Here is a 23,280-nt window from a genome sequence, read left to right on the forward strand (position 1 = left end):
CCAAAGACGCCTGCGGGTCATGTGAAAATTTAGAAGAGTGCAAAAACCCATGCCGTGTGTACTGCAGTGCGTTAGAGAAATAGAAAGCAAGTGACGGCCAGTAGACCCAAAGGCTCCGAGGAACTAACGAACACCGATTACACCTAGGGTAAAATACTCGTGGCATTGTGACTCAGTGACATGTTGCGGCATGAGCCGTCCCGCGCACTCACATGGGCACTCCCACAAAAGTGCAAGGTGGGGAGATTCCCATTATCGCCAAAGTGACGACTTTGATCGTCATTGTGCAGGGGATTCCCATCATCCGCGGGTTGGTTCGTACCACCGTAGAGGTCAGGAAGATTCCTCGAACCACTCAATGCCATCACACGGCTCTAGCTAGCGTGTGTCGAGATTGGCCGGAGCTCCCAACTGAGGTGAGGAGGAGTACGATTTGTAGTCTCTCCTCAACCGCAACCATGAGGATCGAACCCACATTGCGGAAAGTGGTCCCCAGATAGCTCCACTGCCTCAGATTGAGGAGCTACAATGAGCTCTGAATCAGCTTAAGGCTCAACAAAATGAGCAAGGGCAGGTCGCAGAGCTGTCTCCCTTTTCTCCGATAGTATTAGCTACCCCTCTCTTGTCAAGATTCAAAATACCTAACATGCGAGCATTCGATGGGAATTCCTATCTGCAAGATCATTTCTATGAGTTCAACAACCATATGGAACTCTACCAAGTCTCTGACTTGGCAAAATGCCGTTGCTTGGTAGTAACCCTTACCGCCCATGCCAAGCAATGGTTTAGGTTGCTCCTAATAGGATCAGTCAGCTCGTGGCCTCAAATGAGCTCGACATTCCTAAGGCACTTCCAAGTGAACAGAAAGTTCTCAATGTCGCTGAGCTACCTGAGCAACATATGACAAGAGAGGGATGAATCCCTCTAATTTTATATAGATAGGTTCCACAAGGAGCTCCAGAAAGTGGCTCACACTCTCTAAGAGTCCGTTTGGACTCTCATTATCACAGGAGTTCACCTACAAACAGACTTGTGGAAGGAGCTACAATCTGAGGATGATGTTTTCCTCACTCGCTTCTATAACCTTACTGAAAAGTACCTCTAGATTGAAAACTCCATGGCTGCGCTCAACCGCCATGACCTCGGTCCTTTGGGCAGTGCTCCCAATCGGGGGGAGGGGGGGGGGGGGGGGGAGAACAAGAGGGTTGATTGCAGATGGGCTAATGACAATCAGCAAAAAGGAAAGAAGCAGTGGTACTAGCCCAAGAAATCCTATGCCCCAGTTCCTTATCAAGATAGCGACAAAAGTCAATACACTCCTCTGAATGCCTCAATATCGACTATTCTGGATAAATCAGAGGAGGCCAGTTTGCTTGGAGAGCCCAAGCCCATGAAGAATCCCACGTCGGCCAGAAATAGTAAAAAGCACTACCATTATCATTAGGATAATGGGCACCACACTGATGAGTGTGGGGCCCTCAAGCAAGCAATTGAGGACTTCATTAAGCAGGGGCAATATAAAAAGTATGTCGATGACTCTGCTCCCGTTCGGGAGAAAAATCAAGAGGAACCAAGAAAGAAGTGTCGTGGTCGCAAAGGTCTTTATTGAGTAGGGATCATCTTTGGAGGGTCGCACCTCACACAGAACCCTCCAGGTGCTCAAGAAAGGTATGCTTGTGCAGCCCATCATGACCCTATAAGTGTGATGAGCATGATGCTGCGACCCGCCAAGGTTCACAAGGAGGAGGAAATCACCTTCTTTAAGAAAGACGCGGTGCAATTGCATCATCCCTACGATGACGCGCTCGTCATTGCGCTTAAAATAGGTCAGTGCGAGGTCCACATAATGCTAGTGGAAAATGGAAGCACCGTGAACATCTTGTTCCAGCGAGTCTTTGAGAAGATGAAACTGGACGAGGCAGATCTGAACCTTCCTATATCCCTTTGTATGGTTTCACTAGGGATCATTTGATTCCCAAAGGGACGATCTTGCTTCAGGTCACGTTAGGAGAGACCAATGATATGACCAAAATGACTGAGTTCTTAGTAGTTGACTATCTATCCGCTTTCAATGGCATCTTAGGATGACCTCTACTATGAAGCTTCAAAGCAGTCACTTCAATCTATCATCTGATGATGAAGTTCCCCACCCTGACAGGGATAGGGGAAGTAAGTGGATCTTAACACACATGTCGTGATTGCTATGTAAGGGCAGTATAGATGGCGTGCAGGGAAAGAGGAACTCCAATCGGCATCCCTGAATAGGCAATGGTGATCGGTAGGATCGAGTCACAGCCTAGCCCAATTGAGGATAACATGGATTCTTGCATCCAGGAATACCTTTACAGTGGGCTAGTCGAGGACCTACCTGAGGTATCGGTCTATCAAAGCGAGCCGAGCCAAGCCGAGTGTTAAGAATTAGAAGTAATCTTAACCCTCAGCTCGCCAATGAACTGCTAGCTTCCTCAAGGAAAATACCAATGTATTTGCATGGACTCATATTGACATGGTCGGGATTAGCCCGAATATTATATGCCATGCCCTGAATATTGATGGTGAGGTTAGGTCGGTCCGCCAGAAGAGAAGAGTAATGGATCCCAAGCAATATGCTACCTTGAAAGTTGAGGTAGATGATCTCCTCTTAAACGGATCCATCCGAAAGGCACTCTACCTAAGTTGGGTTACCAACCTAGTCTTGGTAAAGAAGTCTAACAGAAAATGGAGGACCTACATTGACTTCGCCGACCTCAACAAAGCCTGTCCGAAGGACAACTTTCCCTTGCCAAGAATTGACTAGCTCATTGATGCCACCTCCGGGTACGAGCTGCTGAGTTTTATGGACACCTACTCGGGATATAATTAGATTCTGATGTACATGTCGGACGAAGAGCATGCCTCCTTTGTTATAGATCGGGGGTTGTATTGCTATAAGGTTATGCCCTTCGGACTAAAGAACGTTGGGGCGACTTATCAACGACTGGTGAACTAAATGTTTTCCAAGCAGATCAAAAAATCAATGGAAGTCTATATTGATGACATGCTGGTCAAATCACATGTTGCTTCAGATCACATAACACATCTCGCCGAGATGTTTGGTATACTTCGGAGGTACAGAATGAAGCTCAATCCTCTCAAATGTTTGTTTGGTGTATCCTCGGAAAAATTCCTAGGGCATATGGTTAACTAGAGGGGAATAGAAATCAACCTCGAAAAGGTCTAAGCTCTCCTTGATATGAGAAGCTCGACCAATCGAAAACAGGTTCAGAGTCTCAATGGTCGAATAGCGGCTCTCAATCGCTTCATATCAAAGGTAACATATCGTTGCTTACCATTTTTTTAATATACTTAAGGCCAACAAGAAGTTCGAATGGACTCCCGAATGCGAACAGGCTTTCTAGAGCTTTAAAGAGTACCTCGAAAAGCCACCTCTTCTGTCCAAGGCTCTCCCTCAAGAAATTCTTCTTCTGTATTTGTCTATCTCTCAGCATATGGTCAATGCAGCTCTAATTCGGGAAAAAGACAGGGTCCAATGGCCGGTATATTATACAAGCAGATGTTTGCTGGATGCCAAAATGCGGTATCCAAAAATGGAGCGATTAGCTTATGCCCTGCTGATCTCTTCCAGGAAGTTGCAAATTTATTTCCACGCCCACACAATCCATGTATTGACCAACTATTTGCTCAAGTAAGTCCTGCAGAAACCAGAGGCTTCAGGTAAGTTGCTCAAGTGGGCAATGGAACTAAGTTAGTTTGATCTGCAGTATATATTGAAAGCAACCATTAAAGGGCAAGTTGTTGCCAATTTCATTTCGGAGTTCTCACACTAATTGGTTAAAAAATCTGAGCAACAGGCTAGCAAATTCACCTAGGAAACCATTCAGAATCTATCGACCTGGAGCCCCTATGTCGATGGATCCTCAAACAGGAAAAGGGCCGGGGTGGGCCTTCTCCTCCTTAGTCCCAAAAGGACTTGCATCCACGGTATTCTTTGATTTGGGTTCAAAGCAACCAATAACAAAGCCGAGTACGAAACATTGCTCGCTGGTTTACGGTTGGCCAAAGAAATAGGGTTGACCGCGATCAGTATTCACAGCGACTCCATGCTGGTTGTTAACCAAATCTTGAGGGAATATTAGGCCAAGGAAGAAAACATGGTCAGTTATCTGAAGAAAGCTAAGGTTGCGCTCGAGCCATTCAAGCACTTCATGATCATGCAGATTCCTAGAGACAGTAATTCTGTCGTAGATACCTTGGCAAAAATAGCTTCGTCGCTGGACTAAGATGAACCAGAGAGTATTCCTATTCGGTTCATAGAGATCCCTAGCATCAGCTTCCCCGAACAGGCCTTGAATGTGACAAAATTAGTGTCCTGGATGACCCCAATTATTCAATATCTCCGAGATGGGACCTTGCCCAATGACAAGATCAAGGCAAGAACCATGCGGACTAGAGCTGCTTTTTACATACTTATAGGAGATCAATTATACAAGTGAGGGTTTAGCAGCTCTTTCTTTCAATGTGTAACTGATGAGGAAGCAGACTATATCATGAGGGAGATACATGAAGGGATTTGTGGCAACCACACCATCGCGCGATCCCTCGCTAACAAAGTTGTTCGTCAAGGATACTAGCGGCCCTTACTCCAAGAGGATACCTTCAACTTGTAAAAAAGTGTGACAAATGCCAGCGGTTCGCAAACATACTGTGAGCTCTTTCCTACCAGTTGATAACCATGACCAGCCCCTGGCCATTCTCCATATGGGAAATTGATCTTATTGGACCCATGCCAACTGGAAAGGGAGGGGTCAAGTATGCGATGGTCGCGGTGGATTACTTCACCAAGTGGGCCAAGGCCAAACTCTTAGCCGCGATCACTACCAAAAAGCTCAAGGACTTCATCTTCAAAAACATAGTGTACCACTACGGAATTCCTCATACCCTTATCTCTGATAATGGGAAGTAGTTCGATAACGAGAAATTCAAGCAGTTTTGCGATGAGCTGGGGATCCATAAAAAAGTTTGCCTCAGTTGCAAGACCACAAGCAAATGGTCAGGTTAAACCTGTCAATAAAACCATCAAACATACTTTGAAAGCTAAGCTTGGTGCTGCCAAGGGTAATTAGGTCGATGACCTCCCAGAAGTCCTATGGGCACACAACACAACTCCAAGAACTTCTACTTCAGAAACACCTTTCTCACTAGCATATGGCTGCGTGGCAATGATCCTAGTGGAAGTAAGGACTGGTTCACTTTGGAGAGACCTGTTCAATGAAACAGACAATGAAGCGCTTATGCGTGCAAGTATGGATTTAGTTGAAGAACATCGCGGCAAGGCTCAACTAAGGGTAACAGCCTACCAGCAGTGCACAAAAAGATTCTTCGACTCTAAAGTCAGGAGAAGAGACTTCCAGGTTAGTGACCTGTTTTAAAAGAAGTCCTCCTAGGTACAAGAGAACCAAGTGCGGGGTATTGGGGCCAAATTGGGAAGGCTTATACCGCGTCGCTAAAGTGATAAGACCTAAGACTTATCACGTTAAAAGGCTCAACGGTTCCAAAGTACTACGAGCTTGGAACATCTTTGCCCCTATTATCAGTAATTCTGAACTCGTTTTCTAATTTTCTTGTAAAGATTTACTCTTTTCAGCTCTGTAAATTAGATAATTCTTATGTAATATTGTTTCTCGCATGTGTGCCTTTCTGTTTACATATGTAATATTTGTACAAGTACTATCACAAATAGTTAGAAAACGACCTTATGTCCACATGTGTAATGTTTGTAAGGCACAAAAAATTATAAGTACTCACGAATGATTGAAGAAATAGTCTCTTTATTTATTATAGTTAAAAACAGATACAGATGTATGAGCATAGGTACGGTTGCAGAAAAGAAAAGCAGAAACAATCACTGGCCTATGTTCCTAGGCCTTGAAGGAGCGACCTTGGTATCCCCAAGTTGGTCACCAACCACCTGGTTAGTTACTGGTTCCTCCAGAACATACTCCTTTGGATGCTCGTCTTTCGGATAAGGCCCTTGACCTTCCTCCTCGTTGTCGGCATATGCCATGGAAGCGAGGATCCTCTGGTAGTCATCCGGGAGATAGGTGAGGTCCATGTTCAGATTCTTTGGTCGCAGGGCATAAATGGACTAGATCAACCAGTCAGCAGCTCTCCTCTCAATTTCCAGCTCTTGTTGCTTCATCTCTTCGGTCAACGAAGCAACACGCCCCTAGGATAATTCCAGTTCTGCCTCAAGTGCCCATCTCTACTTCTCGATTGTCTCCCATAATCTTGACCTGTCTTCTTCTGCTCGCAAGGCCTGCTCGGCGTTCGCTCGTAGCTTCAGCTCTTTCTCGCCAGCCTCCTTGGTGAGCCTGACCACTGTCCTTCGGAGCTCTTTGATCTCCTCTCCTCTTTTCTCCAGCTAGGCCTTCTGGAAGTCCATCGTACAGAGCATAGCATTCCTCTCTAATGAGTACTAGTTCACCTGAATAATGGATAGGTTCAATTTCGTCTGCGCAGCCTCTAAGTCTCGTTTCAACTGTAAGTTCTCTTCTTTTAGCTCGATGAGCCCCTCAGCAGCTCCCAGTTGAGTCTTCTGCTGGGCCAAGTACATAGCGAGCAGAGACTGCATAGCAAAGGGAACAAGGGGGTAAGTTCCATTTCATAGAAAAAACAAGTATAAGAAAGTCCTCAATGAGGACGAACCCTCTTACCTGGCTTTGCAGCTAAAACACAATAGTCATTAGGTCCATAGGGTTGGAGGCCACGAACTGTTCAAAAGCCTCGGCGAGCTGACACTTTAGGAGGGTGAACATCACCGACTACAAGTGCTCCGGGAATTGCCCCTCGGAGTCCAACACAAGTGTGCCAGCTCCCGCAACAGGTGGCGTCTCGCCAACCGTCTCTTTTCCCGCTCTCTTTTCAGGAGCCGTGGTCTCCCCTTGCCCTCTGCATGAACCCTCAGGGGCAAGTGTAATGCTGGTTATGTGCCTGGGCTGCCCTCCTGAGCAAAAGGCTTAGTAAGACTGCGACCTCCCAGGCTAAATGCCCAAGCCCTCTGGCTCGGACTTTGATTCCTCAACTTGCAACTGCTTCTATGTCTTGGATTTCTAGGCCATAATCTTCTGCTTAGGACGAGTAGCTGTAGGCGAAGGAGCGTTCGCTGGCTATTTGACCGGAGTTGGTGCTCCCGCCAACGTTCCTCCGATAGAGGTGCCGTTGGGGCTCACCACAGTTGGTCTTGTGGCACTGACCTGAGGAAAGGTGAATCCCCTGGCTCTCAACAACTTGGGCACTTTGGGTGGGATGATCACTGCATGTGAATATCGTTAGCAAAACAATTCGCTGCATGCAAAAAATAAGATTGGCTAAGGCTACAGACACTTACTCGGCAAGGATTCCAAGGTTGCTTCGAAATTAAAAAAAACCCATACTTCCCCAAGTTAGAGGTAGTCAGGAGCAGTTTTACATCGCGACTCTGATCAACTAGAAGACCAAAAGCTGTTATTCTGTTAAAGTCAGTGAGAGCCGTCAACCTGGTTGTCTTGTTTACTGCGAAGAAATGAAAGAGTTCGTTAGCAAAGATTTAAAGAAAAGAAAAATTCACCAAGCAAAAGAAGGGAAGACCTACTCGGCTCCCTAAATTGGCAAATGCCATCGTAATTAAAAAAAGAAAAACTTCGTCTCATATGCCTCGACATTACTAGGGTAATTGAATATGCCTCCCTCAATCGTAGATCGCTTCGAGAGGTAATAAAAGTCCTTGTCCTTGCTCTTTTTCAGATAATATGAGCAAGCGAGCTCTAGCACAGTCAACTCACCGAGACGATTCTCACTACACGTGATATACATAACCATGACTATCATATACGTGTTGGGCGTCAGTTGTAAAGTTGCGACCCCAAAGTGATCGAGGATCGACCTTATAAAGGGATGGAAGGGAATCAGTTCTCCATATTTGAAGATATTCTCGGAGATCGCAACCATTTCCTCTAGCGGATTCCGAGCTGTATGCGTCCTGTATTGGTAGACGTCTACGCTAAGTGCGTATTGGTCAACTGCTTTTTGTATTTCCTCTCCTGTGGCCACTGACATAATTTCTTGCAAGGGACCTGCTAGGGCATCCTACACTGGTGAGCTTGTCCCCTTGTCTATCTTGGTCGCTGAAGGGTCCATCTCTTCTACGGTCCAAAAAAGAGCGACATGTAGGGATTACTCAGTCTTCCTGCAAAGTTTCATACGATGACGTGGAAGAACAGAAAAACACAATGTGTCTTCCTTAAACCCTAGAAAAAAACCTAAGAAACCTTGGGGACCACCTCCAAAGATTCATGAAAAAAGCTTATTCTTCGTTCGACCGCCTATAAACACCTATTGTTATCGCATGGTTATCTACAAACAGAAAAAGGAAAGTAATGGAAGGATCTTCCTTACCTCTTGGGTGTGGGGATTGACACCAACTCGAAGGATGGATAATCTGGTCTCGCGAAAGCTTCTTGCTTTTTCTAAAAGAATGAGTGTGGTGACATTGTTTAAGGCAAGCCTGGGATTTTATAGTGGAAAAAGTGGCGATTGGCCTTCCTGAGGCCAAGCGACATGTGGGCGGAAATCATCTCTCGCTGTTGATCGCGACCACGTGTCGTCAATCAGTGAGAAGGAGTAATCGCCCCACTTTGAGAAATTTAATCGTTGCTTCACTCCATTGAAATAATTGAGCGACGGTTCGTTTCCATCCTCCATATTTAATGCACTCTCATTCACATTTATTGCCTTGATAAAGAATGTCATTTTAGCATGGCTTACATTTAATGTGCGTGGATGACACTTATTGCGCACAGGACACGTTTGTCAGAATAAGGGGTACTTCATTAATGGATTAGCTGCGAAGCGCAACGAATAACATCTGAAGAGGTCGTTGGAAAAGAACACTCTTTGTCGCATGTCAGTTGCAGAGCGATGTGATTGCTTGCCTTCGGCAGAAATATGCTAAGTATAACCAGGTCACGAACCTCGGTTAAGATAAGAGGCACATCGATACGACACTGAATATGGTCTAATCCAAGTCGCCGACCTTGTGGAAGGAGACCATATTAGTTTGCTCTTACGAAAATATGTTACGACCTCCTTGTAGCCAGGTCAGATCGACCAGGTGTCATTCGGGACATATCAGATCAAGACATAATTGTGAAGTTCTCAAGGTTCGATTCTCAAACCTTAAAAACTAGGGGACTTCTATTATGCCTGAAAAAGTAGGGCTGACGTGGAGTCTTGTCAGCATTGGGTGGTTAGAACTTGGGAAGGTTCTACGATCGTTTAGACGCGGCCACGTTGCATAATGACGCAAGTGGCATGCCCCTGTTAGACCATCTCCAACCCATTGCACCAATTTGGTGCAAAATTGCACCAAATTGGTGCAAAATTTGGTGCAAAATACTATTCCATCTCCAACCCACAACACCAAATATTGCACCAAAAAGAATATTCCCTATAATATTCCCTAGAATATTCTTTTTTTTCTTTTATTGTAATAATCAACAATTAATCTATTTCACTTATTATTTTTGTATATATTAATTAAATATTGGGAATGATATTTTTATTAAATAATAATTATTTTGAAAATTATACTAATTTAATAGAATTAAGTATTTATTTAATCAAATAAACATTACATTTAATATAGAAAAACATTACATCTAATATAAACATTACATTTTATTTTGAGTTATTGTAGTTTAATATTTGCATTGAATAAAGTTCTATTTTTAATTTTTCATCATTTTTTAAATTATATCATTATTATAAATTTATTATTATAAATAATAATCAAATTAAATTAAATACAAATACTCAAATTTGGTGTNGAAGACAACGTAATGTAGTGCATATATTATTAGGAAGCTGCAGCAAAAATATCTATAGACATTCTTATGTTGAATTTACAGCTCCAAACAAATATGCTTCTGTCATTTAATACTTGACAAAACTTAATGTGTATTCCAGGAGCCGTTTTGGGGTTAAATCTTGGAGGCTTGGAAATTTACGTAACCGTATTTCTTGTTCCTTGTTTGTTTCTTTCTGTTGATCCGTATTATATTCTGTACTTGGTGAATTACTTGGATGGTGAAAACCAGACAAAACTACTTTTTGTTTTCGGTCCAAGAGAAGATAATGGGGTTGAAGGGATTTCTTGTAAAAAGCTACAACAAATGAAGTGCCTTTAGGCCTTAATGTTATATAAAAGAACCCACCACCATTTGTGAGTCACTTAGCTGAAAAAAACAGCCTCCAATTTTACATTTTCGTCATGGTCAGTTCCAAGAAACAGTTCAAGATGCCCAGGAAATGGCAAAATTTTGCTGCAATCAAAAGGAAGATAATTTCGCTATCAGAAAATGAAGGCAGTGATAGTAATAGCACACCTTTGCTTGCCCACAAGGGTCACTTCTTTGTCTACAGTACTGATCATAAACGCTTCTTGATTCCATTGGCTAATCTTCAAAAGAAGATTTTAGAGAATTATTGAGATTGTCTGCAGAGCAGTTTGGATTGCGAATTGATGGACCTATTACTTTGCCTTATGATGCATTTTTTGTGGCTTACATTGTCATGTTAGTTGAACAAGGTGCAGCCAAACATGTAGAAAAAGCTTTGCTCATGTCAATTGCTACGAGTTGCTGAACATCGCTGTCTCTTTTCCAGGAAAAGCAAACAGACCAATAAGTAATTGTTTGCAGTTGTTGAACAAATTAAATTTCTTTTTGAATAATTAAATATTTCATTGAATAAACCAGACTTTTTTTGTGAATTACCAGAGAGAGGTTTCTTTTATTCCATGATTAGCTACACTTTTGAAGTTTGTAAAATGTAAATCATGGCATCTACATGCTGTTTTGAAATGACATAAATAAGTCCACAAGCTGAGTCCACTGGCTGGACCTATTGGCAAAAACTTGCTGGTTGGTAGATTAACACAATAGGAAGCATTGAATTTCTGTTTGTTAGTGTTTATGTGCTGGAGATAACCAAGAAAAGAATGAGAGCATAATCCGATTGAAGAAAAGTGCCTGTATTTTCTTAAGTTAAAAATGAGTTTACACTTCAACTAATAAAGCAAATTTTACACTATTACACCAAACATGCAGACATATAAAAAGCTTGATTTAATCTGAAGCTACTGACTTAATACCAACTAGCCAACAACTATGTAACACATCCCACATAATCTGGGATACATATCAAGCAATTACAAAATGAGTAAAACTTTGCAGTATTACAAATGGACCCCTGGCAGATTGCCTTTCAGTTTTACCGCCAAAAACATGTTTGAACATCAGTTGCAACTGCTGCTTTCCAGCCAAGTATCAACCTTCAACCTCCTCCTTGATGGTTGGCTAGAAACACCAAGTCTGAATCTGAATTCTTCAAACTTGGCTTTGGAGACAGCCTTGGTCATGATGTCAGCCACTTGATGTTCACTCTTGCAATGCATTAGATTTACTTCACCATTTTGCTCAGCTTCTCTCACCATGGACCTTAATCTTTATGTTTTTTTTGTTCGTCCATGCTGCACAGATTCTTGGCCATAGCTACTGCAGATTGGTTGTCACACATGATAAGCAGCCTTGTTCTGTTTCAGCTTCAAGTCATCAGAATTTTCCTTAACCAAATAGCTTGATTCACAACTGCAGCAGCTGATATGTACTCTGCTTCAGCTGTGGATTGAGCCACATTTTCCTGTTTCCTAAGCCAGCAAATAGCTCCATGATTTAGGAAGAATGCAAAACCTGAGGTGCTCCTCATATCATCTGTGTTGAACCAGCCCAATCACTGTCCGAATAGCCAATCAAACCAAAGTCCTCTATCTCTTGAACCAACTCCATAGTCAGTGCTTCCTCTGACATACCTCAGCACCTTTTTTGCTGTTTTGAAGTGAGTTTCAGTTGGATTACTCATGAATCGACAACAGACTAGTTGCATACATTAAATCTGGTCTAGTTGCTGTCAATATAGCAAACACCCTATTAACTCCTATACAGACCTTCATCAACTTTCCACCATCTTCATCTCTTGACAGCTTCAAATTTGGAACTAATGGCTGATTTACTGGTTTACATTTTTCCATGCGAATTTCTTTAGCACTTCACTTGCATATCTTCTTTGATTCACAAAGATCCCATCCACATGTTGATCAATCTCCATTCCAAGAAATAAGACATCCACCCAAATCGTCATTTCAAACTCACTTTGCATGGATTTCTTGAATTCATCCACTTGAGTTTGATTGCTTCCAATAACTAGTGGATCATCTACATATACAAATAATCATCAAGTTATCTTCAGCTTCTCTAATGTAAAGGGTGTATATTTGGACTCCTAACAAAATCCAGATTCACAGTAGTCATTAATCCTGCTGTACCGGCCCTTGGAGCCTGTTTAGGCCATACAAGGCCTTCCTCACATATACACCTTTCCCTCTTGTCCTTGGATCACAATCCTTCAGGTTGTTCGATTGTTATCCCTCATTCAACCAGCCATTCAAAGGCAGATTTTACATCCAATTGGTGAACTTTCCAGGAGAATTGGGCAGCCACTGCAAGCAGCAGCCTAATAGTGTCATGCCGTGCCAAGGAGCAAATGTCTCCAGGAAATCCACTCCATATTGCTGAGCAAATCCCTTAACCACAAGTCTGGCCTTATGCTTCAGAACTGACCCATCTGGATTCACGCTTTTTTTCTGAAAGTCCACTTCACTTGGATACTTTTCTGTTTTCTGGTCATCCACCAGCTTCCAGGTTTGCTTTTTTTCAATCATGGCTAACTCCTCCTTCATGGCACTCCTCCAGGATTCTGATTGTGCGCCTCTAAGTAACTTGAAGGTTTCCATTTGACTAGGTTGCACTTGTCATACACATCAGCAAGTGTTCTAGTTCCCCTGACGCCACTTCTTCTTCGGATTCCTCCCCTGAGTCTCTTCAATTTGTTCAGTTGAACCTCACTCAGTTGAGGTTGAGCATCTACATCAGCTCTACCCTTTTCCCAGTTCCAGACTCCTCTTTCATCAACCTTAACATCCCTGGACACTACAACTTTTCTGGAGTCAGGAATGTAAAGTCTATAGCCTTGGATTGGCTGCTATAGCCATAAAAATTCCTGTCACAGCCTTATCCTCCACTTATCCTCTTAGCAGGTGGCACTAGGACATAGCAAAGACTTCCAAAATCTTCAGTTCATCCACTGTTGGTTTGGTTCCAGTCCAGGCTTCAAAAGGTGTTTGGTTTTTTAAGGCTTTGGTGGGAATCCTATTGAGTAGGTAGACACTTGTGTTTGCTGCTTCTGCCCAAAATGGTTTGGGAAGATTTTTCTCAGCCATTAACACCTCGCATTTCCATGATTGTCCTGTTTTTCCTTTCACAACTCAATTCTGTTGTGGAGTGTATGGGCTGCTGTATCTCGCTTATTCCAGCTTCAGTGTAGATTTTTTTAAACTCTTGAGAGGGTGTATCAGTGCCATTATCACTTCTCAAGGTTTTGATTGATTTTTCAGTCAAATTCTCTACTTCAGTTTGAACTTCCTGAATGTTCAGCCACCTCACTTTTCTGTTTTAGGAAGTAAATCCACCCCATCCTAGACCAACATCTATGAACAACTACAAAGTATTTGCTCCCATTAAGTGAAAGGTTTGCATAGGCCCACATACATCCGAGTGAACAAGCTGAAGTTTTTCAGAGCTCTCCAAGCTTGGTTCACTGGGAATGGTTTCCTACTCATTTTGCCTAGTTGACACACTTTGCACACACCCCTTGGTGCTCACAATAGGCGATTCTGGACTAAGTTTTTTGTCTGCATTTCAGTCAAGTTCTCTATAGTGTACATGGCCTATCTTTTGTGCCACATTTCGTTTTCATCCTCTCTAACATTACATGCTGTGTTTGAAGCAACTTTCCACATTATTGGGAAGCTTTTTCCTACCATTTTCACTCTCAAATCTCATTACCGTCACTGTCTTGATAATGCAGGATTGGTTTTTAAAATGCAGTGCATAGTTCCTTTCCAGCATTTGTCCCACACTTAAAAGACTTTGACTTATATTGGGTGCATAAGTACATTTGAGATTAGTTTTGTACCTTTTGGAGTTTGGATTGCTACTCTCCTTTGCCTCTTGCTTCCACACATTCTCCATTCCCACTTTAATCCTTGACCGATGAGAGTGATCCATGTTTAACAAAGTAGCTCAAATCATTTGTCTGTGATTTTTGCACCCACTGTCAATCAGCCATGTATCATCACAGGTTTGGTCCAGGTTGGATGAGGCCACAAACATCTACTCTGTCTCCTACACAGGCTGTGTTCATCAGCTGTTTGAGCTTGCTGTTGGGGCTGCTCTCCCTTGTTTCTGCATACTTTTTCAATATGCCCAAACTGTTTGCAAGCCCTACACTGTATTCCAGTCTGAACCAGCTTTTATACTTTGCAGTCCCTTCCTTTTGCAATGAGAACAAGCTGGATATTTTGCATCCCACTAGCTTTGTTTCCATTGGTTGTTGGACCTTTCTTTTCCTCTCTTTTCTCCAGCTTGCTTTCTGTAATTTCCTTGCACAGATTTGCCCTTGTAATTTGCCAGCATTGCTCCTTCATTTGCATCTTCAAGCCTTAGGAGCCTTCTTTGCTCTTGTCCTGTAGAGCATGGACCAGCTCAGTCATTGTGATCTGAGTTAGGTCCTTTGAGTCCTCCAAGGATGAGATCTTAGCTTCAAACCTTTCGGTAGGCTCACCATCACCTTCTCCCCAATCTTGCTGTCTGGCATCTGCACTCCAAGTAATCGATTTTTGTGACAATGTTCATTAACCTATCAACATATTCTTTCACCTTCTCAGCCTCTTGCATCCTTAAAGTTTCGAACTCCCTTCTCAATTCAAAACTTGCATGTTCCTTGTAGTGTCACTTCCCATGAACTCTTCTCTCAACTTGTCCCATGATTCCTTAGTAGTTTCGCATGCCATAATCCTTGTAAAAACAAGGTCTGTGACGGCTGAGTGGATGTTGTGACAGGGCTCTTGGAGCTCTTGATGCTTCCTCTTCATGCATTCGGATTTGATTGAGGGTAGGATTTGGTCCCAACTGAGGGGTTGTCTCCTTCCTCTACATACTGCCAGAGTCCTGGCTCCTCAGTAAGCCTTCATTTAAACTGACCAAATATGGTATGTTCACCGTTGAACACAGGTAGAAGAGAAGCTGTTGGGGATCATTTGATCAAGAAAACACGGTCTGGTGCAAGCAGTTTTCCGGTGGGCTGGATGAGTTGTTTGGGAAATGTTTAGTTTTTGGTAATCAACCCCCCTGATACCATGTATGTGTTTATGTGCTGAGATAACCAAGAAAAGAATGAGAGCATAATCCGATTGAAGAAAGTGCCTGTATTTTCTTAAGTTAAAATGAGTTTACACTTCAACTATAACTAATAAGCAAATTTTACACATTACACCAAACATGCAGACATATAAAACTTGTTTAATCTGAAGCTACTGACTTAATACCAACTAGCCAACAACTATGTACACATCCCACATAATCTGGGATACTATCAAGCAATTACAAAATGAGTAAAACTTTGCAGTATTACAAATGGACCCCTGCAGATTGCCTTTCAGTTTACCCGCCAAAAACATGTTTAACACAGTTTGAACTGCTGCATTTCAGCCAGTATCAACCTTCAACACTGTTACTATTAATTTGAATATCTACTGAGATGTCAGAATCTCATTTAAGTAGGTTTCTGTTAGCAGTCACTGCTTTAGGGTTGGATTAACATGCCTGGTTCGTTTGTTTCATATTAATACTAATTCCAAAATCACAATTCAATGAAATTCTTGCGGTTGAGACTGGTTCATGAAATTTTGAGCCATCACTAGGTTTAGACCCACTTGATTGCTGATCTTTAGATTTACCAAACAAGCCACCACCTAAATAGCAGATTCAGTGTGCTATCCATGGCTGTGCTTCGCAGAAGTCCCTACACAGGGGAAGCAACATTAAAGGGATTGTCTGTAACCTGAGACTATATACCAATCCATTTCCATAGCCTTCCACCAAGAAACCACACCATTTCAGTGTTCTGAGATCCAACACATTTCTCTTCCATAACTTAAGATCTTTTTTCTCTAGTTAACAAGAAACATGATTAGCCAAAGAAGCTTATCAAATTGGCAAAGAAGTGGCAGAACCGGGCTGCAAGCAAGCGAAAAAGAATCTCATTGCCAACAGCATCTGGGGTTGCCAAACCAGAGGTTTCACCCATCTTCAATGGCTGAGAAGTCATTTTGTTATATACACTGCAGACCAGAACGCTTTGTTATTCCCTTAAAATATCTTAAAAACAACATCATTCGAGAACTCTTTAAAATAGCAGAAGATGAGTTTGGACTTCCTGGTGCGGGCCTATCACTTGCCTTGTGATGCGTTTTCATGGACTATGCAATCTCATTGATCCATAGGCGGATGTCAAAATATGTAGTAAGGCATTGCTTACGTCCTTAAGTACCGGTCGCTGTTATGGTCTTCATACCACAATCAGGGCAAAGTACCCAACATTCACTAGTTTGCGCTTCTACAATCTTAGTTTATTATTGTCTTTGTATACAATTTACAATACTGTAAAAAATACTTTATGTTATTATAATCCCTAAAGTTCCTCCATAATTAGTTACTCTTGAGGCAAACCAAGGTTATCTTTAGAGAACTATATATCTTGTTAGTTTAACTGTCACAATGAGAATTTTATTATTGGACCAAACCTTGACATAAGAAATTAAAATCATCATAGTCAATATCAATGTCTTTGTTAATCTTAATTAGTTTTTAATCCTTCATTGAATATAGATCCTCTTCTCGATATTTGAGTTTGGGGCCTGCTTTGTCCTTAACCACAAGACAAAACTGTGCTCCTATAGACATGTAAAATTCCAAGCACATGCAATTATGGACACAAACAAACATCAATTCCTATACACCACAATGCAAACCAAAGATTCGTTTGAAATTATAACTGATAGTATATTTCATTTCTGTGTTTAACCAAATGGGGTTTTTGTTTCTTTCTAAGATATTATGCGTAGTTATATCTCATTTTCACATAGTTTTAAGTTCTAAACTGTTTAAGTACAGCCCTGCCGGCATAAGAAGACAAATGCATACCTAACAAGTGACTATGGCCTACCCACAGATTTGATCTTATCAAACACCAAACAAGATCACAAGTCCTACCATCTTTTGGCTTCAATGATCTCATGGTGGTACATCCATCAAACCAACACAAAGAAACAATATTGTTATGGTGTTGTCTTTCCTCATCTATATATAAGAGCAAATTGCTATTGCCTTCTGCATGCACAGCCTACCAAGAAATATCTCTTCTTAACCTTCTAAACCTAGTTGTTAATATACCATCATAATAATGATTAACTCAAAAGGCTCATCGAATTAGCCAGAAAGAGGCAAAAATGGCTGCAATGAAGCGGGAGAAAACCAACTTCCAAAAAGTGATGCTGCCAGTCCTTATCAATTCAATAAAGGCCATTTTGTTGTGTATACAACTGATGATATACGGTTCTCAATTCCCTGGAATTTCTCAGAAAAGTGTCTTTAGTGAGCTCTTAAGAATGTCCGGGGAGAATTTGGACTTCCTACCAATGGACCTCACATTGACTTGTGATAGTACCTTGTTGGAGTATGTCATGTCATTGCTCAGAGGAACATACCAGAGAGTCTAGAGAAGCTCTGCTAACTTCCCTGGCGACATATAATTGCTCAGCGTTGGCTTCTCTTGCTCTAGGACACAACCATCAACAAGCACTTATTTTAAGCTATTGAAGAAACAGTGATAACATGACCCTTTAGACTTGTATACATTTATGTAATTATTTTTTTTTTGTAAATATTAAATGAAAACTTTGGTTCTATGGTTTCTAAAGTTTCCTGATGTGTAATACTAATACTATGACCATTTTTTTGTTGGTATCGGAGAGTATCTGATAATAGTTAAAAAAAAAAAAAAGAGAAAAAAGCAAATTGGACTTGAAGATGATCTTACTGAAGCTGCCTAGCAGCAAAATCCTACATATGTTGGTATCTTGTACTTGTTATAAGATTCCACATGAGTTTGAAGCAATTATCATTGGTAGGTATGGACCATACCTACCAATACACTGAAAAGAGTGCACAAAACTTCAAAGAATGGCACTGCAATTATGTGTTAATAGCTTGGAAACTGCATGGGAACTAAAAAGATTCCTTATGTTAACTTAGCGATGTTTGGTTTATGGATTAGAAATTGATGGAATGAAAGTATCAAATGAAAATAATAAAATTGAAAGTATTATAATGAATAGAATGAGATTACTTTGTTTGCTTGTAATCGATATTGATGGAATGGAAACAATTTGTTGCTTTTGGACTAAATTCCCTTAATTTATTTTATTAATAATATAATTTTTTATTTCTTTAATTAAAATTAAGAATATTTTAAAAAGCCATCGATCTACCGATTTGGGCAAATTTTGGTTGTCAAAAATTGGTGATATGACATCACGCATGATGGCCTTTCATCACGATGCTAGATTCTGGCGGTTGAAATATGCCTAGATAGGCAAATTGCTGGTTGGTGATTGCTCACGCGTTTGCAATGAATGCTAGCAATGTGACATAAATTCACCGTCTGACAAATTTGATCAATGTTGACCGGTTTAAAAATTTTACAAATTTAGAATTCTTTTTGGAAATATTTAATCATTAATATCGTAATAAAATAATTATTGAATTTTATAAAATAATTTAAATTTAAATAAATTGATTTATTGTAAAATGGAAAATCACAATTTAAAGATCCGGGTAAATTAGACATTTTGGCCATCCATTACTAGTAATGGATGGCATTCCTCCTATACACTCCACCCTTTCTTAAGGAATAGGATTCTTATTTCTAATGCAACTCCTATGAACCAAACAAGGGATTAAAATTAAGATTCATATCCGTCGTTCATTCAATCCTAAGTAAGCATAACCTTAATCCCCAATAAATATGCTTCAGTTATTTAGTCACTTGTCTAAAAGTTAATTAAAGTATCTCTGGAGACTGACCTTTCAGTTAGTTACCGGCAAGGGAGAAAAATATCATAAACCTTACTCTTAGGTTCAATGCTCTAAATTGTAGTATACTTGTCCTCGTAGTTATATTGGAGGTGTTTTGTCTTTTTAAAGGACAAACATGGGTACTTTGATTTATGTTGTAACTTAGTGGTTCTGTTACTGACTTTCTTTGTTCCTTTGTGTTCAGTACATTTGCGCCTGGGGGATTGCTAAGCTGCCAAGTCTTTGAAAATGTTAATTAGATTCTTGGAGGCTTGCCTTTCTGTTTGTTTGCAAGCAAAACACAGGAATAATACACGGGACCGTACAATGCTCTAATTTGTAATATTTTAGTCCCAAGGTAGTTATATTTGAGGGGTTTTGTCTTTTTAAAGGAAATGGGTACTTTGTTTATAGAGTGACTTAGTGATTCTGTTATTGACTTGCTTTGTTTCTTTCTGTTCATTGTTCAGTACAATCTTGCACTTGGTGAATTGCTAAGATGCCTATTCTTTGGAAATGGCAATAGGCCAAACTGGTGAGGAAAAATTTCTATGGGCTGCCATTCAACTTTGTACAAGATTTCCAAGGCGATAACAGGACAAAATTACAGTTGTTTTCAAGACAACATACAGTTGAAGTTTTTTCTTGTAAAAAGCTACAACAAGTGGAAGCGTCTTCAGGCCACTCTGTTATATAACTAACTAATGCCTCAACCGTTTTCACTCCACCTCGCGAAAAAATCCTGTTTCCATTGGCTCCCTCTGAATTATGTCTAGCATGATTTGTTCCAAGAAGCTCTCCAAGATGGAAAGGAAGTGGCAAAATTTTGCTGCCATCAAAAGGAAGCGAATTTCTCTGCCTAGAATTGAAGTCTGTGATGGTTGTACGGCATCTTCGCCTACTCATAAGGGCCATTTTGTTGTCTACACTTCTGATCAGAAACGCTTTGTGATTCCCTTGGAATATCTTAATAACAAGATTTTCAGAGAACTATTAAAACTTTCTCAAGAGGAGTTTGGATTGCAGATTGATGGGCCTATCATAGTGCCATGTGATGCCTCCTTTATGGAGTACATAGTTATGTTAATTGAACGTGGTGCAGAGAAAGATCTAGAAATCACTTTGCTGATGTCTTTTGTTACTGCTTGCTGCATATCACCATCTCTTTTCTACCAGGAGCATACAAACCAGCAAGCACTTGTTTGGGGTTACTGAGTAAAATCAGACATCTTTGTAAAACTTTATACAAATTGTATGTATAAAATGTCTCGTGTAGACAGCGGTTTTTGTACTCCATGATCGGCGACACTTATGAAGTTTGATCCGACTGTAAATTTATAATACATATGATTATTCTTCAACATTATTTCGCTGCCTCTAGATAAAAACATGCATAAGTCTACAATGGCAGGTCCAAAAATTTCACTCGATGGGGACAAAAAAAAATAAAATAAAATAATAAAACCAATCATATTCATACTTTTTTTTTTTTTTTTAACGTTGAGTTTCAATAAAAAGTAACAAAATATAAATAAATATCTTCAAAAAACACAATTTTTGTAAAAATAAAACAATTTTTCTACAATTTTTCTACAATTGTCCTCGACCAGTTTTCATACTCTTAAAACATTGGATAATCATCTCATCGTAAATTGTATCAAATACATCTTTCTCAATGTACGTCACCAATCAATCATTCATCCATTGATCTCCTATTCGATTGCGTAACCGACTTTTCATAAAATTCATTGCAGAAAAAGCTCTTTCAATAGTTGCAGTTGCAACTGGTAAAACCAATGCAAGTTTTACAAGTTTATACACCAACGAATAAAAAATGTCTTTTTTAAATCGAACTAAATTCTTAGCCAGATTACCAATTCCTTGTAACTCAGCAAATTCATCACAAGAACACATGTCAATTACATAAGTCTCAGTCTGGTTCTCAAATACCATCAACTCAAGTGCAGAAAAATCAAATGGATAAAATTGGGCAAAACGCATCAACTTATGATTGTCAAAAGCAAAGAATGAAGTACTTAGATCTAAATATGTCATACAAAGAAGCAGCTCAATACTAACCTTAGTAAAACGAGTGTTAAGTTCTTGAAGTTTCATATCTATCACTTTATAAAATAATTCAACTCGATAGTGATGCAAATTTGTTATGTGCTCAACTCTCTGTTGTAGCCGCCTTCGAATTGCAAACATATCATCCATATTCAAAATGACAACATCATACTTTTGGCAAAATGAAGAAACTTCACCCAACAAAAATTCTCATCCTTCATCTCTCAACAATTTGAATCGTCGTTTGGAGACTTTGATTAAGGCCATAGCATTTACAATGTCTTAATCTTTTCTTTATAATGATTGTGAGAAATCATTAGTAATTGCCAATATATTTTTCATCATATGCAAGTTAAATGCAAAATCAAAGGAATAGATTAAATCTAATAGATTTCATGCTTCACCCCTTTGTTCAGGATTTAAACCATCTTCTTCAATAACCTCAAGCACATCACCCACAGAGGAGAACAAAATGATTAAATTGATCAGCTTTCTATTGTAAAAATGCCCAAATTTCTTCCCTCAGTTACGTGTGAACCTATCAACTTTTATTCCTTTTATTTTTACTCTCAATAAAACTTTTAAAAACTAACAGATCCTCTTAGATAAAAATAAAAATCACAAACAATATGTCATAAATATATTAGGATTAAAAACGAGGTTTTACAAAATAAAATCCAAACTTACCGTGGGGGCTAGACTATTTTATTCTTAAAATCTTAGAGTTTTATAGGGATAAAAATTAAATAAATATAAATATAAAATTTGAAATTTGAAATTTTTTAAAAATTGAGTAGGGGTTGTGGTTCCCACTTGTCATTCATTAAATTCGCCACTGTAGTCCACATGCTGTCTGCATTAACTACACCTATCAACAGAAACTTTCTGGTAGAAGATTTAACATAGTAGGAATCAATTAATTTTTGTTGATAGAAATTTGATTCTCCAATGGGAAATCTGAGTCACAGAAAATCTGTTAGGCAGATTACTAGCATCTTGGACCGAACATGTAGGTTTACCTGTCGCGTATGATTGCAGATCAAAAGTGATTACTTCAAGGAAATTTTCATCTTCTTATATCCTGATCAATAATCAATGCTTTTGATGATTTTCAGCTGTCCCAAAGTACAACCCACTTGCAAGAAACCAATATGGTGCCTTGCAATGGACCACCATGTTTTTAAGCATTATCAATTTTGCCGACCACCTAAATATTCGTTCTCCATTGCATCACATGGTTTTTGTTAATATATGAAGCCCACAACGGTGTCGTTTTGAGCTTTAGAACATGCTGTCGTTTTGAGTTATCATCTTTGCAATCTTGGCCCTTGATTTGCTACTAATCCAACTGTTGAAATCACCCCTGACGGTCAATGGTATAAAAGCAGCTGTTTTGCCCAAATTTGCACAGTTAAATCTTTGTATTTTTGTGATTACATTCTCTCTGCTAGGGTTCTTAATTTTTCTAATCTCTTGTGTAAATCTGGTTGTAAATCTAATTGAAAGTTGTGACTCTTTCAAGGGTAGAGAAGTAGGAATAGGTTTCTCTAAAAAGTTGTAGATTTACATTGATAAGGGTAGAAAGATTGAGGTGTTTGAGAGTGAGCGATTGGGTGTGTGTGATTGAGTTTGTACTTTGTGATTCTTTGGTAATAATAGTGCAGCGAGCCTCCATATTCTGGAGCTCAACGTGGACGTAGCTTGTTCAATCTTGAACAAGTGAACTAGGGTAAAAAGATCGTGTGTTGTTATTCTTGCTTTGATTTGTGGTTGTTTGTTAATATTAAGGTTTGATTTGGTAGACTCAATTTACAACAGTGGTATCAAAGATGAGTTTTTTGGGGTTCCTCGAATTTTCTTTTAGGGTTTCTTGATTTGGGAAATTTTCTAGGGTTTGTTAAATTAGGGGGTTTTTTAATTTGATAGTTTCTAGAGTCTTAGGGTTTCTAAATCAACAAGAATTCCAAAAATTCTTGGAAGTCAGAGATCAATTTCAATCTCTAAGGGTCGAGTTCAAAAATTCAATCTTGATTTTTTAGGGTTTGCTATTGAACCCAAATCATGAGTATGACGTGCATGGAAATCT

The 23,280-nt window shown here is 40.0% G+C and overlaps 1 protein-coding gene across 1 annotated transcript; it reads left to right on the plus strand.

The window, feature by feature from the left end:
- Window positions 1–19,841: 19,841 nt before the first annotated feature.
- On the plus strand, window positions 19,842–20,429 carry LOC116131279 (auxin-responsive protein SAUR64-like). The gene has a single exon (XM_031416941.1). The coding sequence runs from the start codon at window positions 19,896–19,898 to the stop codon at window positions 20,340–20,342; it is 447 nt and encodes a 148-aa protein (XP_031272801.1). The 5' UTR covers window positions 19,842–19,895; the 3' UTR covers window positions 20,343–20,429.
- Window positions 20,430–23,280: the final 2,851 nt, after the last annotated feature.

This window comes from Pistacia vera, unplaced genomic scaffold, assembly GCF_008641045.1.
Source record: "Pistacia vera cultivar Batoury unplaced genomic scaffold, PisVer_v2 Contig107, whole genome shotgun sequence".
Taxonomy (NCBI): domain Eukaryota; kingdom Viridiplantae; phylum Streptophyta; class Magnoliopsida; order Sapindales; family Anacardiaceae; genus Pistacia; species Pistacia vera.